The sequence below is a fragment of the Pyrus communis genome, chromosome 9 (genome assembly GCF_041283825.1).
Source record: "Pyrus communis isolate YQ-2024b chromosome 9, ASM4128382v1, whole genome shotgun sequence".
NCBI lineage: Eukaryota > Viridiplantae > Streptophyta > Magnoliopsida > Rosales > Rosaceae > Pyrus > Pyrus communis.
The window spans coordinates 13,075,645-13,090,133 of record NC_142573.1 but is presented as its reverse complement, the minus strand read 5'-3'; the positions used below and the strand labels follow the sequence as shown (position 1 = coordinate 13,090,133).

General features: G+C 36.7%; 1 protein-coding gene across 1 annotated transcript; it reads right to left on the bottom strand.

Moving 5' to 3' along the window:
* Positions 1-2,339: 2,339 nt before the first annotated feature.
* Positions 2,340-8,929, bottom strand: CYP90D1 (cytochrome P450, family 90, subfamily D, polypeptide 1). Its single transcript, XM_068480813.2, has 8 exons — positions 8,532-8,929; positions 7,816-8,140; positions 6,702-6,851; positions 6,248-6,502; positions 5,381-5,470; positions 5,096-5,281; positions 4,861-4,982; positions 2,340-2,636 (listed from the first exon to the last, which is right to left on the bottom strand). Exons 1-8 carry the CDS (start codon positions 8,813-8,815, stop codon positions 2,537-2,539), a joined length of 1,512 nt encoding a protein of 503 aa, XP_068336914.2. The 5' UTR covers positions 8,816-8,929; the 3' UTR covers positions 2,340-2,536.
* Positions 8,930-14,489: the final 5,560 nt, after the last annotated feature.

The following is a 14,489-nucleotide window of genomic DNA, read 5'->3' as shown; positions in this document are numbered from 1 at the left end:
ACCGCATTTCTTACGACTTTGGAGGGATTCTAATTTTTTTTTATAAATTTAGGGGTATTTCATTAAAATTTTAAGTGATTCTCTGAAAGTTTATGTGTATTTAATTAGGACTTTGAGAGAGTTTTTTTTTTTTTTTTTTTTTTTGGAAGGAAAGTACGATATTTATTGGAAAAAAAAATGAATACGTACATTAGAGAGGATAGTATGCATAATCGGCCGTGATAAAAACCTTGTTGAGAATTTCAACCCGGTCAAAGAAAAAAAAAGTTTCATACACAAACGACTTGGAAATTTGCTATCCTCAACGATACAATGAAGAAATAAAACAAACTAAAGTGAGTTATCTTCCAACAAAACGTCAGAGATGAAGCAAGTTGGTTCCACAAATTTTCAATCTTGAGAGAGTTTACTAAACTCAATAGAAATCTTGGTGTAAGAGTTTATAACTTTCTAGATGTATTCAATTAAGAATGGATTTTAAAGGATTTTAAAAAGTTAGAGAATTTGAAAAAACCCACCTCTTGTAGTGAGAATTTGAAAAAAATTTACATGAAATCAGTTAAACTCGACCAAAATTCGTGAATTAGAGGCTCATTAACGAATTAATTGGGCTTTTTTTAGCCTAAGATAGAAATTTAAAAATAAATGCTAACCACACGTCTGAATGATATATATTTGTGTTAAGTTTGATGTGAGATTCCATCTCCAATGACGGAAGATGTAGTAAGTTCGTATTTACACTTCCGGTTGTTTTCCATCAGTCCCTACACCATCAAAATTATCGGTAATTAGGGAAACTTTGTCTATACAAGTATTAAGCAAACCTTAGACATTGCAATCATGCTAAGCCCTAGTTAGCTAAGTTTCTCTTTTTGTTCAAATTATTTTAGGAATTTGAATTTGAATTTGAAACTTTTGACAATATTGGAAAGAGAATGATCACAAAAATTTGATGTGCTCGAATTACGATTTAGAACTATTTAGAAATACCTTTAACATTTTGGGATAGTCAAAATGCCGCTGCTCATGTTGTAGCATCATACGTTATCTCGTATGAAGGTGTTCTCCGTTAGGATGCTATGGGTCTGGAGTTTCTATTTAATATTCTTGTTGAAGATGTAAACGTTTCTATTAGAATTTAATAAATGTTATTCTTCGGAAAAAAAAAAAAAAGGATATTAATGTACATCAAACAAGCGTATATAAATTTAGTTGTAGTAAAAAAATAATAGATTTGATTGGATTTCATAAAATTGTGAATTTTGGTGTATTCTAGGATACATATATGTCAAAGGATTTAAACAATGTCATCCTTCCACCAAAGATTTCATTAAATTCTGCTCCCCTCCGTACGCAACCTTACCAGCGGCTATTTGGCCATTACCAGACTCACACCCACTACTCACCCCTCCTCCGAGCACTACCACCACCTCTTTCCAGTCTCCCTTCAAAATTTTGTACTTGGTTTTTATAAATTTGAAGGTTATTCATATATACATACATATACATACATACATACATACATATATATATATATATAACATACCATTATATTGATTGGAAAGTATTACATTAATTTAAGGCAGGTGAAAGTTTCGAACCCCAGACTAGTGATGGGCATCAATACAAGGGGAAGGAATGTGGGTAAGTGATGGGGATTGGTGATGGCATGCATGTGGGTAAGCGGTTGGGAAGGAATTAATTCATTGGTCTTCATGAGGTTGAGATCTTGAAGGACTTTGAAGGATGTCCATGATTCATGTGGTACAGTGGTAGGGATTGAAGCTTTGAAGCTGATGTACAGGATACGAGTTTGTGATCTGGTTCGCAGGGATGGTGGCAGGCTGCCAGCCGCCGTTAGGGCTGGAATTTGTCCCCAAATCTCAGAAAAACCAAAAACCATAAACTGATGAACTGTTCCGTAGTCGATACCAAAAAAATACCGATTATTCAGTACAAGATAAGCAATGTCCATCGCACACTATTTATATATTAGAGATAAGATTCGCATGTGTTAATCGATTTTATTTCTATTAAAAAAATAATACAAATAAATAATTAATATAAATAGATAATAAACGTAGCACTACCTAAAGAAGTTTTAATTAAGGACCCACGACGAAGACTATATATTTGTACTGTCTTTTGTCTATATGTGCAAATAAAGAGTATCAAATAGGACAAAAAGAGCGAACTTTGTGATATCTGCCGACTCAAACCACACGTGTGCAACTGGAGACGCAACCCAGCACACTCCTTTTCTTTTCCCTGTCTTTTCAGGTCTGGCTGTTTTGTATCATTGCTTGTGTACAAATTTGTATCATTGCTTGTGTACAAAATTGTGGATCAAGATTCTCTCTCCTCATAATCCTTCTGATCAAGTTCATTGGATCGTTAAAATTTTATTCAACAATTACAAACGGAAGATCTTTTTAAAATTTATAATAATTATAATTATTGGATAAAATTTCAAAGACCTAATGATTTTAATAAGGAAGATCCTCACATTTTACTCAGGAGAGGATCTGATCCCAATCTAGTGGGATCCACCAACTTTCCTTTTGACCCTGATCGGCATCCTCCGCTTCATTCTTACTGTGGGGAAGTTCACAATTGTGTCCTCCTCAGCCGCCCACCTGCATTTGATCATTTCAAACCAATTTGTAATTTTCAAAAAATGTTATGTGTAATTAAACTATTTAATTATTTATTAGTTATACCAAAAAAAAAAATATTAGATCCAAAAACGACATCACAACAGAGAACAGACCTTCATATTAAAAAGTTGTTGTAAAATATTTGTGTGGGAAGAAGAAAAAGATTTAGTCAAAGTTAGACCTAGAGATCAAATGGTATTTTTTAATTTTTACCACTTTCTATTTTTTAATATTTGATGGTAATATGCAAGCAACGCTATCGCAAGGCTAAGAAACCCTCCTTGATTCTGAGTGGTTTTGTATTAAAAGAAGATCCAGAAAACCGTGATTTGTCTGTCTACTGTGTAGCCTCCTTATTTATCCATTTGTTTATTGTCCACTTTCATGATTGTTGATTTAGTCCTCCCACAGTACTGAACTAGTGGCTACTCTACTTATTACTACCTACTTTGACTGCTTTTGGGAGTGCTTTCCTAAGAAATACGCGCAAGTGCTTTTAGTAGAGGAGGGAGATTCTCTGCCCTTTCTTCCGATGCTTTTCTATTCATGTAATTACAATTAAGCAACGTTAATATTTTATATTATTATTTTTTTATTTTATTATTTTTAATATAAAAAAATATAAAATATTAACATAACTTAATCATGATCATATAAAACAGAAGAGCACGAAAAATGAAAGGAAGAGAATCTGCCTCCTTTAGCATAAGCTCTTTACATGCACATATAAACTTAAGTGCTTTCTTGAAGAAAAAAAAAAGCACTTTAAACTAGTGTTGAGCACTAGATACATGGTGTAGAAAATTGTCGATGAAGGTGTCGAAAAATAACTAGACAAATTCCATGCAAGCATGAGCTCAAGGCACTAACATGCATACAAAACATTGGTTTAGAACTATACTATTATTGTAATTTATCTTCAATAATTTAGGGTTAGTCCGGAAAATGAATGACAAAATTTGACTGTAAGATTGAATCTTAAAGATCGAATAGTAAAAATTATTTAAAAGATCGGACTATAGTAAATTGCATTACTAAAGATAAACCATATTATTAATGAATTAATAAGTTATATGCATGAAAAGTTGAGTCATTCAAGATCAATCGAGTCTGGTGAATCACATGTGGACTAATGGTTGAGTTAGGTCCAGGGAAGAGAACATAGTCTGTTACTCTCAAGAGCTCGGGTATCTGCCACTCTATCTGTTATGATGTTACTATATTACCAAATCATGTGTATTATGGGCTTCTCATGGAGTCTTTAGATTTTTTTGGAAACCCATGTGGAAACCCATGTGGGTAAATTGGTGGTTGATAGCAAAGGAGGGTTGGAACATTCTCAAGTGACTAATTATCTGTATATAGGGTGTGACTTAGATGTTATGTAGTACTGAGTGTGCAATGCTACGAGGGTTTTGTTTTTTTAATTCAAACTTAAGTACGTAGAACGTAAAACACAATGCTCAAGCCCATTTAACTAAAGTCAGGTTTTCATAAATATAGCAATTTACCCTAGCAGTAAAAGAGCATGGTTGAAAGCAAATATGAAAAGGTGCATGTCAAAGACAAGCTACTGATAGTGGAAGTGCCAGAAAGTTTGATGTATGCAATATTGTCTTTTGCTCAAATGGTAACAAATGTGGAAGAAATGCAGGACTACTTTTAACAGACAACTTTGTTCAATATCTCCCAAAAAGCATAAAGTTTGCATCTGGTTGAAGAAATCCCAAAAAGTATACATGCCATGTATATTCTTTCATTTTCCCTCGAGTTTTTGTGTTTGACAAAACAATATACCATACTACTCTAATCTACAGGAAGTAATATTCAGGTATAAAATGACCGATATAGTATTCTGATCAACTGACCTAATTCACATCTGTTCATTTTCTTTCATAGTTTTGAAAAACGCACGATATTGTGCAATATAACGTTCTATATCGCTTCATGGAAGAATAAGCTATGCAAGTCTTGAATAGCTTACACAAAACTGCTGCATAACGCGACATTGCATAGCAAAACCTCCCACGCGATATGATTTCAAACTATGCTTTTCACTTAAGTTAATCCCTTAATATTATCTATTCAGTGAACTTAGACTTCATTTTCCACCAAACTCTCCCCACATAGACCTATGAATTAATTAACAAAAGCCTATAATTAAGGAAGAGGGATGCTCATTCTGTCATTCATATCTAATTACCTGAATCGAGTGACAAAGTGGTGTAAGAAAATGGAGGCTTCAAGCCTTGCTAAGTCAAGTCCAGGACACAGCCTTTGTCCTCCTCCAAAAGGAGTGAAGTTGCAGCTGCTCATATCTTTGTCCTGCAGAGATTATACAGCTCCAATCCGTTACTTAAAAACAAGAGTCCAAATTAATGTACTAACTGGTTAGCGTTTTAACGCTATTGCATGCGTATATATGTAGTCATTCTTACTTGCCACCTCCATGGATTGAAGTGATAAGGCCAATCATAGTTATTCTGATCAAGATGAACTGATCTGAAATATGTGAAGACACACCATCCCTTTGGTATTAAATACCCTTTTATCTCCACATCTTTCATGGCCTTCCGCATCACCCCAGTTATGATGTTTCCCATCCTTAGGGTTTCTGTGATCACCTGTGTAATTACAATAATTAAATTAAAAAGTTTAAAAAATGCATAGTGTTCTGGTGAGTTACTGCTGTGAACTTTTAAATTACTGTGGTATTCACTTACATTTTGTGTAAATGGTAAGGACAAGTAATCACTCCAACAAAGTGGCTCTCCAAGCTCATCTTTCAGAGCTTTTAACTTCATGTTCTCCTCCTGAGTTCATCATCAAGAATTCAATTTTAAAAGAACAAAACAACAATGGATTTTTTTTTGTAAATTTCCTATTCCTTCACAGACAATAACAGATATGTTGTTTCTTTGGGAAATTTGCATACAGTACTACTGGTAAGAGAGATTTTATATTCGAACAACAAAAATAATGGGTTCACAACTAATTTATTCATTTATCTCTCAATGTAAATGTATCGTTATATTAAGAAAATACAACTAATTTACAATATACTGTTCTTGTAATGTGCTCCCGAATACCATGTGTTTATACGTCTTAGAATTCCACTTGCCCCATAAACTGTATTGCTTAGACAGCCACACGCGAAAAGAGCAAAATCACCAAAACGACAAGGAAAATGAAAAATGGCACATATAAAGTAGTCAAAGAGTTGGACTTGAGTGTCACAAAGTTCCAAAAAAAGAGATCAATCTTAGAAAAAAGATGGTGTGACGTTTATTAATAGTAACTGTGCGACGAGTAACAAGAGAATCTTACATGCAAATTAAATATATATATTTTTTTCACTATTCATGAGCAAAGGTGGGATTGTGTAATTAATAGTATCCGTGCAGCAAGCAACAAGAAAATCTTGCATACAGCTAGAAGTATATTCCTTCTTCCTATCTTCATCACGCTTATTAAGTTAGTATGACGAGGGCAATGAAAAATGGATGTATTACTAGGATGAATCATTGCAGTAAAGAGAATTTGCTATTTACCAAAATGAAAGCAAAAAAATGAAAGAGATCTTTGCATACAGTTAATTGTTGGAGAGCAGTGGGGGAGTCTGAGAGGTATTTGATTGCAAGAGTCATGAGAAGTGGCACTGAATCCTCCCCTGGTATCATCATATCAATCATGTTATCTGCTATCAGATCCCCTGTTAACTGCTCACTTGTGTCTCTCAGCAGAACATCTACCACATCTTTGGGAACCTTGTTGGAGATTATATCACTCTCTTTTTTTTTAGCTTGTATGATTTCCTGTACTAGCTTGACCATTTTCTTCTTTGCCTGAAATTAATTAGGACTCAAAATATCATTACGAGAATATGATTTAAAAAACAACGGTAAACTACTTATATTATCAGATTGTGAATTCAGATCACATATTAAGACAAACCCAACTTAACCTAACTTTTGAAATCACGGTCCAGCAACATAAGACTCTCTGACAAATGAACTTTTCATTAAAAATTGATAATTAACTTGCCTGTAATGATCTGTAAAGTCTACTTCCAGGAATGTTTATGGGTATAGACATGAGGCCTGCAATGAATTCTTGGAACTGTTTCTTTAGGAACTCCATGTTTTCACCAGGATCCAAACTAATCAATGCTTTGACAAGTACTTGGAAAGCAATCTGCAGATAAAAAGGACAATTTCTTGGTAAATTTTATTAAGGACTGCAAAGAGACTTAATAATTATGAATCTATTTCCACAGACAATATCATTCATGTAGAATTATTATGAATCCCATTTGGCATTTCATAACTCGAAAAGGAGTAGGATTCTCTTCTTTCTAAACTTTTTCTATTTTCCTCTTCTTTTCTCACATTTTGTTCTCTGTCTTTCTCTCTATAAAAACTCAATATAAAATATCGACGCGATTTAATCGTAATCGTTCAAATAAAATAAGAGAGAAATAGAGAAATTTAGAAGAAAAAGAATGTTACTCTACTGGAAAATGCTTTTTTGCACTCCATTTTTATCCTCTTGCACTACCCCTCTTGTTTCTAGTCATATAATTAAATAAATAACGGCGAATTAAAAAGACGGAAACAAGCATCGGAGTGTAGGACACCACAAAATTATAAAAATCATTTCCCTTTACAACTAGGTTCATTTCTTTATGGAAGATCATAAATTCTGCCACTTAACCTAAGTAGAAGCCACATATAAAAATTCAAATATCAATGATTTATTATTTGGTCACGAGAGAGAGATTTGTTTAACCCAAGTGCTTAATGGAGCATTTATTGAAGAAAGATAAGGTTTTACCGAACAACCAATTGAGATTATAAACATATGCAAGGTTCCTTATCATGAACAACGTTGAGTTTTTATCATAAAATTAATTGGTAATATAGAAAATAATCCAATTACTTATAAACACATGCAAAATCTCTTCTTTTCTCGACGTGAGATTCATAATCTCAACACTTACTTTATTATAAAAACATTTTAATAGAAGAGAAAAATCCACCAGTAGATCTAAAGAGAGATGGCATCTTTTGTTTTGTCTTCTGTCCATTGAAACTCTTCTCGAAGACCAAACAATCTCAAACTTCAAACTTAGAGAGAGAGAGAGAGAGAGAGAGCTAACATGTTTGGTTTCATCTTGTATGTAAATGGGATGGTCGTCTGTCCAATTTGCCATGGATTGTTGGACATAGTTTTGCATGTCTGTGGTGATTTGAGCTTTGAGGTGTGGGGACTTTAAAAAGGCTCCAATGAGTCCATGGATTCTTCTCTGCAGGGCTCCGTTGATGAGCAAAATAGAGGACTTCCCCATCAACTCGGTGAGAGATTTTGGGTAAGATGGCACAAAAGATTTTGCATCACTCTGCAGAACAATTTTACTCACTTCTGCATCTGTTGATACAATTGTTGGACTTCCAAATATGTGTGACTTGAACACCTTCCCATACCTACAAATTAAACACCCCCAAAAGATTCAAATACGATTGGGATTTTCAAGTTTTCGACTTTCGAAACTAATGAAATGAATCAGCTGAATTAGAACTGAAAAGTTCTTATTGGGAATTTCAAGTTTTCAACTTTGGAAATTATCATGTAAAGTTAAATCAGCTGAAACAAGAAGCTGAATCATCAGAACTGAAAAGTGCTTATTGGGTTCTGTATCTGTAATGCAAAACACAAACCCAATGAAGCATATTCATTAACACAAGCTTAATCAAAAGTTAAGCATTGCACATTAATATTACAAAAAAAAAAAAAAAGCGTTTATATGAAAGTAATACAAGTTATTTGGGTACTAATTAATATCTGTTTTTACTAATTACGTTTTAATGTACTTACAAGTGGCGGCGCTTGTCCATGAAGCTCTCAGGGCAGTCGGAGTAAGCACAAGTCACAAACTCAATGGTTTCACCAAGAAAAGGAAGCCCAAGAGTTCCCAAAGGAAGTTGGGTTCTTCTGTGTTTTGATCCGATGAGTGAAGTAGTAGCAGAAGCAGTAAACAACCTCAGAAAGTTGGAGTTGGTGGTGTTGTTTCTGTAGAGGAATTTTATGGACAAGATCGACACGATTGCTGTTGCTGTTGCTGCTGCTGCTGATATTAGTACAATCAGTGAATTTTCCATTTTTTGAAAAGTTGCCGCACGAACAATGCAGTACGCTCCCCTAAAAATAAGCTTATGCTTTGCCTTTTGCTTTACCTCTCTGCTCCCTCTTAAATAATAATATTATCAATCATGGTTGCAATGAGGACATTTTTGTGACTGAAAAATAAATGTGCATGTGTGCAGTGCCCGCGTGTGGGAAGAGAGAGAGAATGTTTGTTTTGGTCAAAGAGAGAGAGAATGTTTAATTAAGGGAATATATTTGTATTGGGAGATGGATGAGAATTCGTTTTTTTTTTTTGTGGCAGTTTTTTTAAGGTTTAAATGTAGAAGGTTAGTGTGGTGCCTTGAGATTTATAGCCAAGCATGAGAGCCAAAATAATTCTTGAAATTTATATAACTCTTTACTTTAGTTCTTAAGATTTGAAATCAATAAAATTGGTTTTTGAGATTGTCCACCATCAATCACGGTCATTCCATGAAAAATCTCTATTAAACAAGAATAAAATGACAAAAATACCTTCAATTTTTGTCAAATCATTTTGGCCTACTATTTATTAAATTGAGGGTATTTTTGTCATTTAGATCCTTATTTAACATAATATTGAAAGGACCAAAATGATTGATGGTGAAGAATCTCATTGACCAATTCTATTGATTTGAAATCTCGGAGACCAAAGTGATAAGTTATGCAAATCTCATAAACCATTTTGGCTAAAAAGCCGCTAGTTTTAGGAGTTTTTTTTTTTGTTAATATTCATTTTATACGAACGATATTGTGAAAAGAAGAAATTGAACCATGATCTCGTATATAGAAGTTTATAATGCTATTGACAAGTCTAGTTATAAACTCTCTTGATTATGCATTGACAATGAAATATACGATCACTAATTCGTCGATTTAAAATTCAGTGATTAACAAAAAAATGTGGAAGATCCCGAGTTTGATGCTCCGAACTGGTGAGTTGCTTGACTGTGGCTATGAGCAGGGTTCCCTATAGCCTTTATGGGCCCTGAATGAGTGGATAACCATAGCTTACCACCAGCTGTCCACCTTTTTTATTTATATATAAAAATAAATAAAAAACAAGGAACATCAATCAAGTATTTGATACATTGTATTTCATGAGAAGCCAACTTTATGAGTTGGATTGACTAATGAGTCAACACTATGGCTATTAAGCACAAAGGTAATCTGTTTATAGCAGAAGTTATATGTTTATAGCTTTAGTGGAATGACTAATTAGATAAGTGTTCGAGAAAGTAAATCAAACTGACAAATTTAATAACATAAAACGTCGGAAGATATATGCGTAATACAACATGCATATGTTTATAGCACAAGGTATATGTTTATAGCTTTGGTGAATTAACTAAGTAAATAAGTGTTTAAGTAAATTAAATCTACAAATCTAATAACATAATATGTCAAATGATCTACTCATAACAAGACTTATATATGGCATGGGAATATGATAAGAAACAACTTTCTCTTTTGCTCTTTTTCTTTTGATGCAAAAGTAGCAGAAAGAACTTAAAATTCTTTCATGATTAAGTTGGTTGGGATATAATACAGATATATCTATAAATTGAGAGACAAGTCCCACAAGTTGATGATTGATCGTCTTGCGTGTAATGTGTACTGAGGCGGCCCCCCATTGGCACAGGCTCAGCTGCGCGGCCTCGTGCATTCATGTGAGACCTTGATTTATCCAGCCACACTTCATCATCATTCCGTTACCCTTACCCTTACCCCCTTTTCTAGGAGAAATTTTTAATTTGCCGAAAAACACGGTTCAGTATACTCTTGTGTCATAATATTGGTTGGAGATTTTTTTTTTTTTTTTTTCTGCAAGTTTCTAAATAATTATATTATTACATTTAATGTATCAGTTTGTGTTTCCTGTCATTTGGTACTATGATCAGTGGCGGACCCACAAAAGAACTTAGGAGGTCCCAAGACCCCTCGAAGACCCTTAAATCGTTGCTTGAAATTTTTTAGAGACCCCTCGTACGCGAATGAAGGATGTGCAGTTGCAGCAATGGCGTCCTCACAGGGAAGACGAACGTGTGGAGGAAGAAAGAAAATTTTGCCTTTTTCAACTTTGGCTCAAAATGCACATTTTAGCCAACTGATTAAAACCTTTTGAAAAAAAAAAAAAAAAAATTAGACAATGTCATAACGCTACCATTAGCTTCCTTTTTGTTTTAAGTCTCCAAGACCCCGTCACTCTTCCCGAATCTCCATACCTTACTCCTCCCTTCGCTCATCCAAAACCTAAAACCCCCCATTTTCACATATCCAATCCTCAATTTCCCAATTCTCAGAACCCTAAAATCCTAAAATCCCACCCAAACTAATATTTTAATTTTACTCGAATATCATATCTCAATTTGTTTCAAATATCCACACCACCACCATTTGGTTCAAGATTTAAATAAGATTTTTTGGTATTCTAATCTCAACTAAATTATATTATTTATTGATGGAGATTTATAATCTATTATTGATATGATTATAAATATGTTTTATGTTTGTGTACTCATTTAATTATTGGAATTTTGTTTATTGATTAATTGGTATATGTTTTTTGTGTTTTTTTTTTTTTTTTTGGTTAATGTGTAGTGTGACATCCCGTCCCGGGATTGTTAAACGCACGTGTGAAATTACCTTTTTGCCCTTAGGTTGTTTTGTCACGTTGTGGGTTGTTTTGTGTGGTGTGGCATGTGTTGGACCACACACACACACACTCACACACACAGACACTCTTCCCCTCCCTCTGTCTCTCTCCCCCGTGCCTCTCTCTTCCTTCCCGTTATCACCATACGTACGGACAAACACCAAAACCACCCAAACCATCACGGATCGAGGAAACCAAGGACACCATTCAACTCGTGAGGACAAGGGGAGCACGACCATAGCATTTTCAGGTAAGAACTTCGACGTTTTCACGTCGATATCGCGAGGTCCGTTTTGAGCACTGTTCATGCAACATTAATTTACTTAGTTTTTGGACATTTGAAGCTTGTAGGTGTGTTGGTGAGGTCCTAAGGAGCGTCGGAGTAGCTCGTTGGACGAATTTGGACGTCGGGAAGGCCTAGTTCGAAGTTGGCCGGTTTTTGAGTTTTGAGACAGGTATGATCGCGTAACTTTTAGCCTTTAAAAGTGGTCCAACGTGATTCTACTAGTTTAGGGCTTTCTTTTGGTCCAAGAATCATAGAAAACGGTTGAGAAACGAAGGAGAATAGTTAGTTTAAAGTTTTTCCCAGTTTCCGGCGACCGGAGTCCGGCGAGGGTAGGCCGGAGAAGAAAGGGGAATATTCCGTCAAGTTTGACGGAATATTCCTAACGGCAGTGACGGTATCCGGTTAGATTTGACGGAATATTCCGTCAGTTTAACGGAATATTCCTGACGGCGTCTGTTGACACCGTCAGTGTGCCTGGCACGTGGCCGCGCGTGGGGGGCACGTAGGTCCGTGCCTGTGCTGGCGCGTGGGGGCGCGTGCGGGGTCCAAAAAATTTTTCTAAAAATATGGTTGTGACCCTGAGGTTGTGTAGAGCACGTGGGTATATTCATTTGTCCATTTTGAGCAATGTATGAGAAGTTATTACGAGAAACGGGTTATGTGCTTTAAAGTTAACGTTTTTATAGTTGTTTCGCATTTAGGTGACACGTACCCAGAGGACGAGCGTGCACACGCGAGGCAGGGGGGCTACGACCCTTCTACATACCAGTGAGTGGGCTTTTGTTTTCCGTATATACCTATATACACTTATATTCCCAGAAATTGATTTAAAAAGGGTTATTTGCCATATGCCATGCATATTATTATTATCGTTTATGCATCATCACATTTATTAGTAGTGGCATGCATATACATATTTATATGTGGGTGCTGTGGAGGCATAGGTAAGTGCCAGGTAAGCGTTAATTAACGATTGCATTAATTAGTGGTTAGAGATGCTTAGAGAGCTCATAACCTGCACCCCCGGTGTTAGTGCTCCCGCCCAGAGTAGGGCACAGTCCTTCACGTGTTGTTCACCTCCCGCACCATACGCTCAGCTTGGATCCAAGCTAGGTGCATAGGCCTGTCGTACAGACCACAATAGGTGGTTCCGACTCGTAGGTGACCCGCGATTATTCGCACAGCCTTCACGTGATCGTAGCACTAGAGCGTATATATATGTTACACCCAGGCTTGTCGTACAGACCACTTTAGGTGGTTCCGACTCGTGGGCAGGTTTAGATATTGAGATTGAGATTTGAGCTCTAGATGCAGCCGTACAGGTCACGTTAGGTGACTCCGGCTGCCAGATTACATGATATTGATATGGTTATACCTGGGCACTTGCATATCACTTTGAGATTGTGGCATGGCATATTTTGAGCATGATTGGTATACCCTTGAGCATGTTTTGCATGTTTACACATACTTATATATGTTTATTTTCTGGGAAGTATACAGGTTTTACGGCGAGGGGTTAGAAAGTATTTTGTAAATGGTTTTAGAAAGAATTGTTTTTGCCCACTCACGCTTTTGTTTTGCGCCCCTCCAGGTTCTAGTTGCTTAGCCGTTGCGGTGGTTTCCCTTGTGAGCTTTTCGGCGTTCTGACAGACACTCCACATCGTAGGGTCGCCTTCGGGCGTACTATTGTTGTCGTTTTATTTGGACTGCTATAGACCTGCTCTGAATTTGTATCGCACTAACTAGCACTCATTTTAGTACTTGTATGCTAGTTTTTAGTTATTCGTACTTTTATATTACTACTTACTAGCTTCCGCACGTGCACATGGCTACGTCACCTTTGAGTGACGGCCAGCACGCTCCGATCTCGGTCGGGGTGTGTCAGTTTGGTATCAGAGCCTAGGTTTGGCAGTCCTGTGTCCTTGTGAGTATTCTAATAATTTTGGTGTCTTCTGTCAGAACTATGCCGCCACGTCGGGAACCCCGTCGCTCTTCTGAGCCTATGTTCCCCGATATTACTCAGTTGGGGGAAGCTTTTGCTACAGCCCTTCAGGCAGTGATGCGCCCTCCCCAGAGGACTCCTCTGGAGACCATGTACAATCTGAAGTTGGATAAGTTTAAGGGCAGTGAGGGACCCGAGAGCGCAGAGCGCTGGCTAGAACACATAGAGAAGACTTTCCGGGTGCTACATAATCAGGGGAACTTGCCTATGGAGAGGTGGGTCGAGACGACCGCTTGGTTTCTGGATACGGAGTCGGCAGCTTGGTGGGAGCAGGAGCTTCGTAGGTTGACTCCGGATCAGAGGATTGACTGGAACGTGTTTACGGGGTTGTTTAGGAGAAGATATGTACCCCCTGAGTACATTGACCGCAAGAAGCAGGAGTTTTCCGAACTGAAACAGCGGAAGATGTCAGCGAATGAGTACTACCGTAAGTTTACGGACTTGTCCCGTTATCACCCTGATGTCGCTGGTAATCCGGCGGAGATGCTCCGTCTTTTCCGTCTGGGCACCAGGAAGAAGTGGCGTTCTATGGCGTCTACGGTCCACAGCGAGACTTATCGGGACTTCTATGAGATACTGTTGAGGATCGAGGATTCCGAGAATATGTCGAGCGATACTGATGAAGAGAAGGACGGCAACCAGAAGAAAGATGACAAAGGCAAAGGTCAGGCATCGCTCGGGGCCCGTCAGACTCAGAGTTTCAAGAGAGGTGGAGCTAGTTCTAGT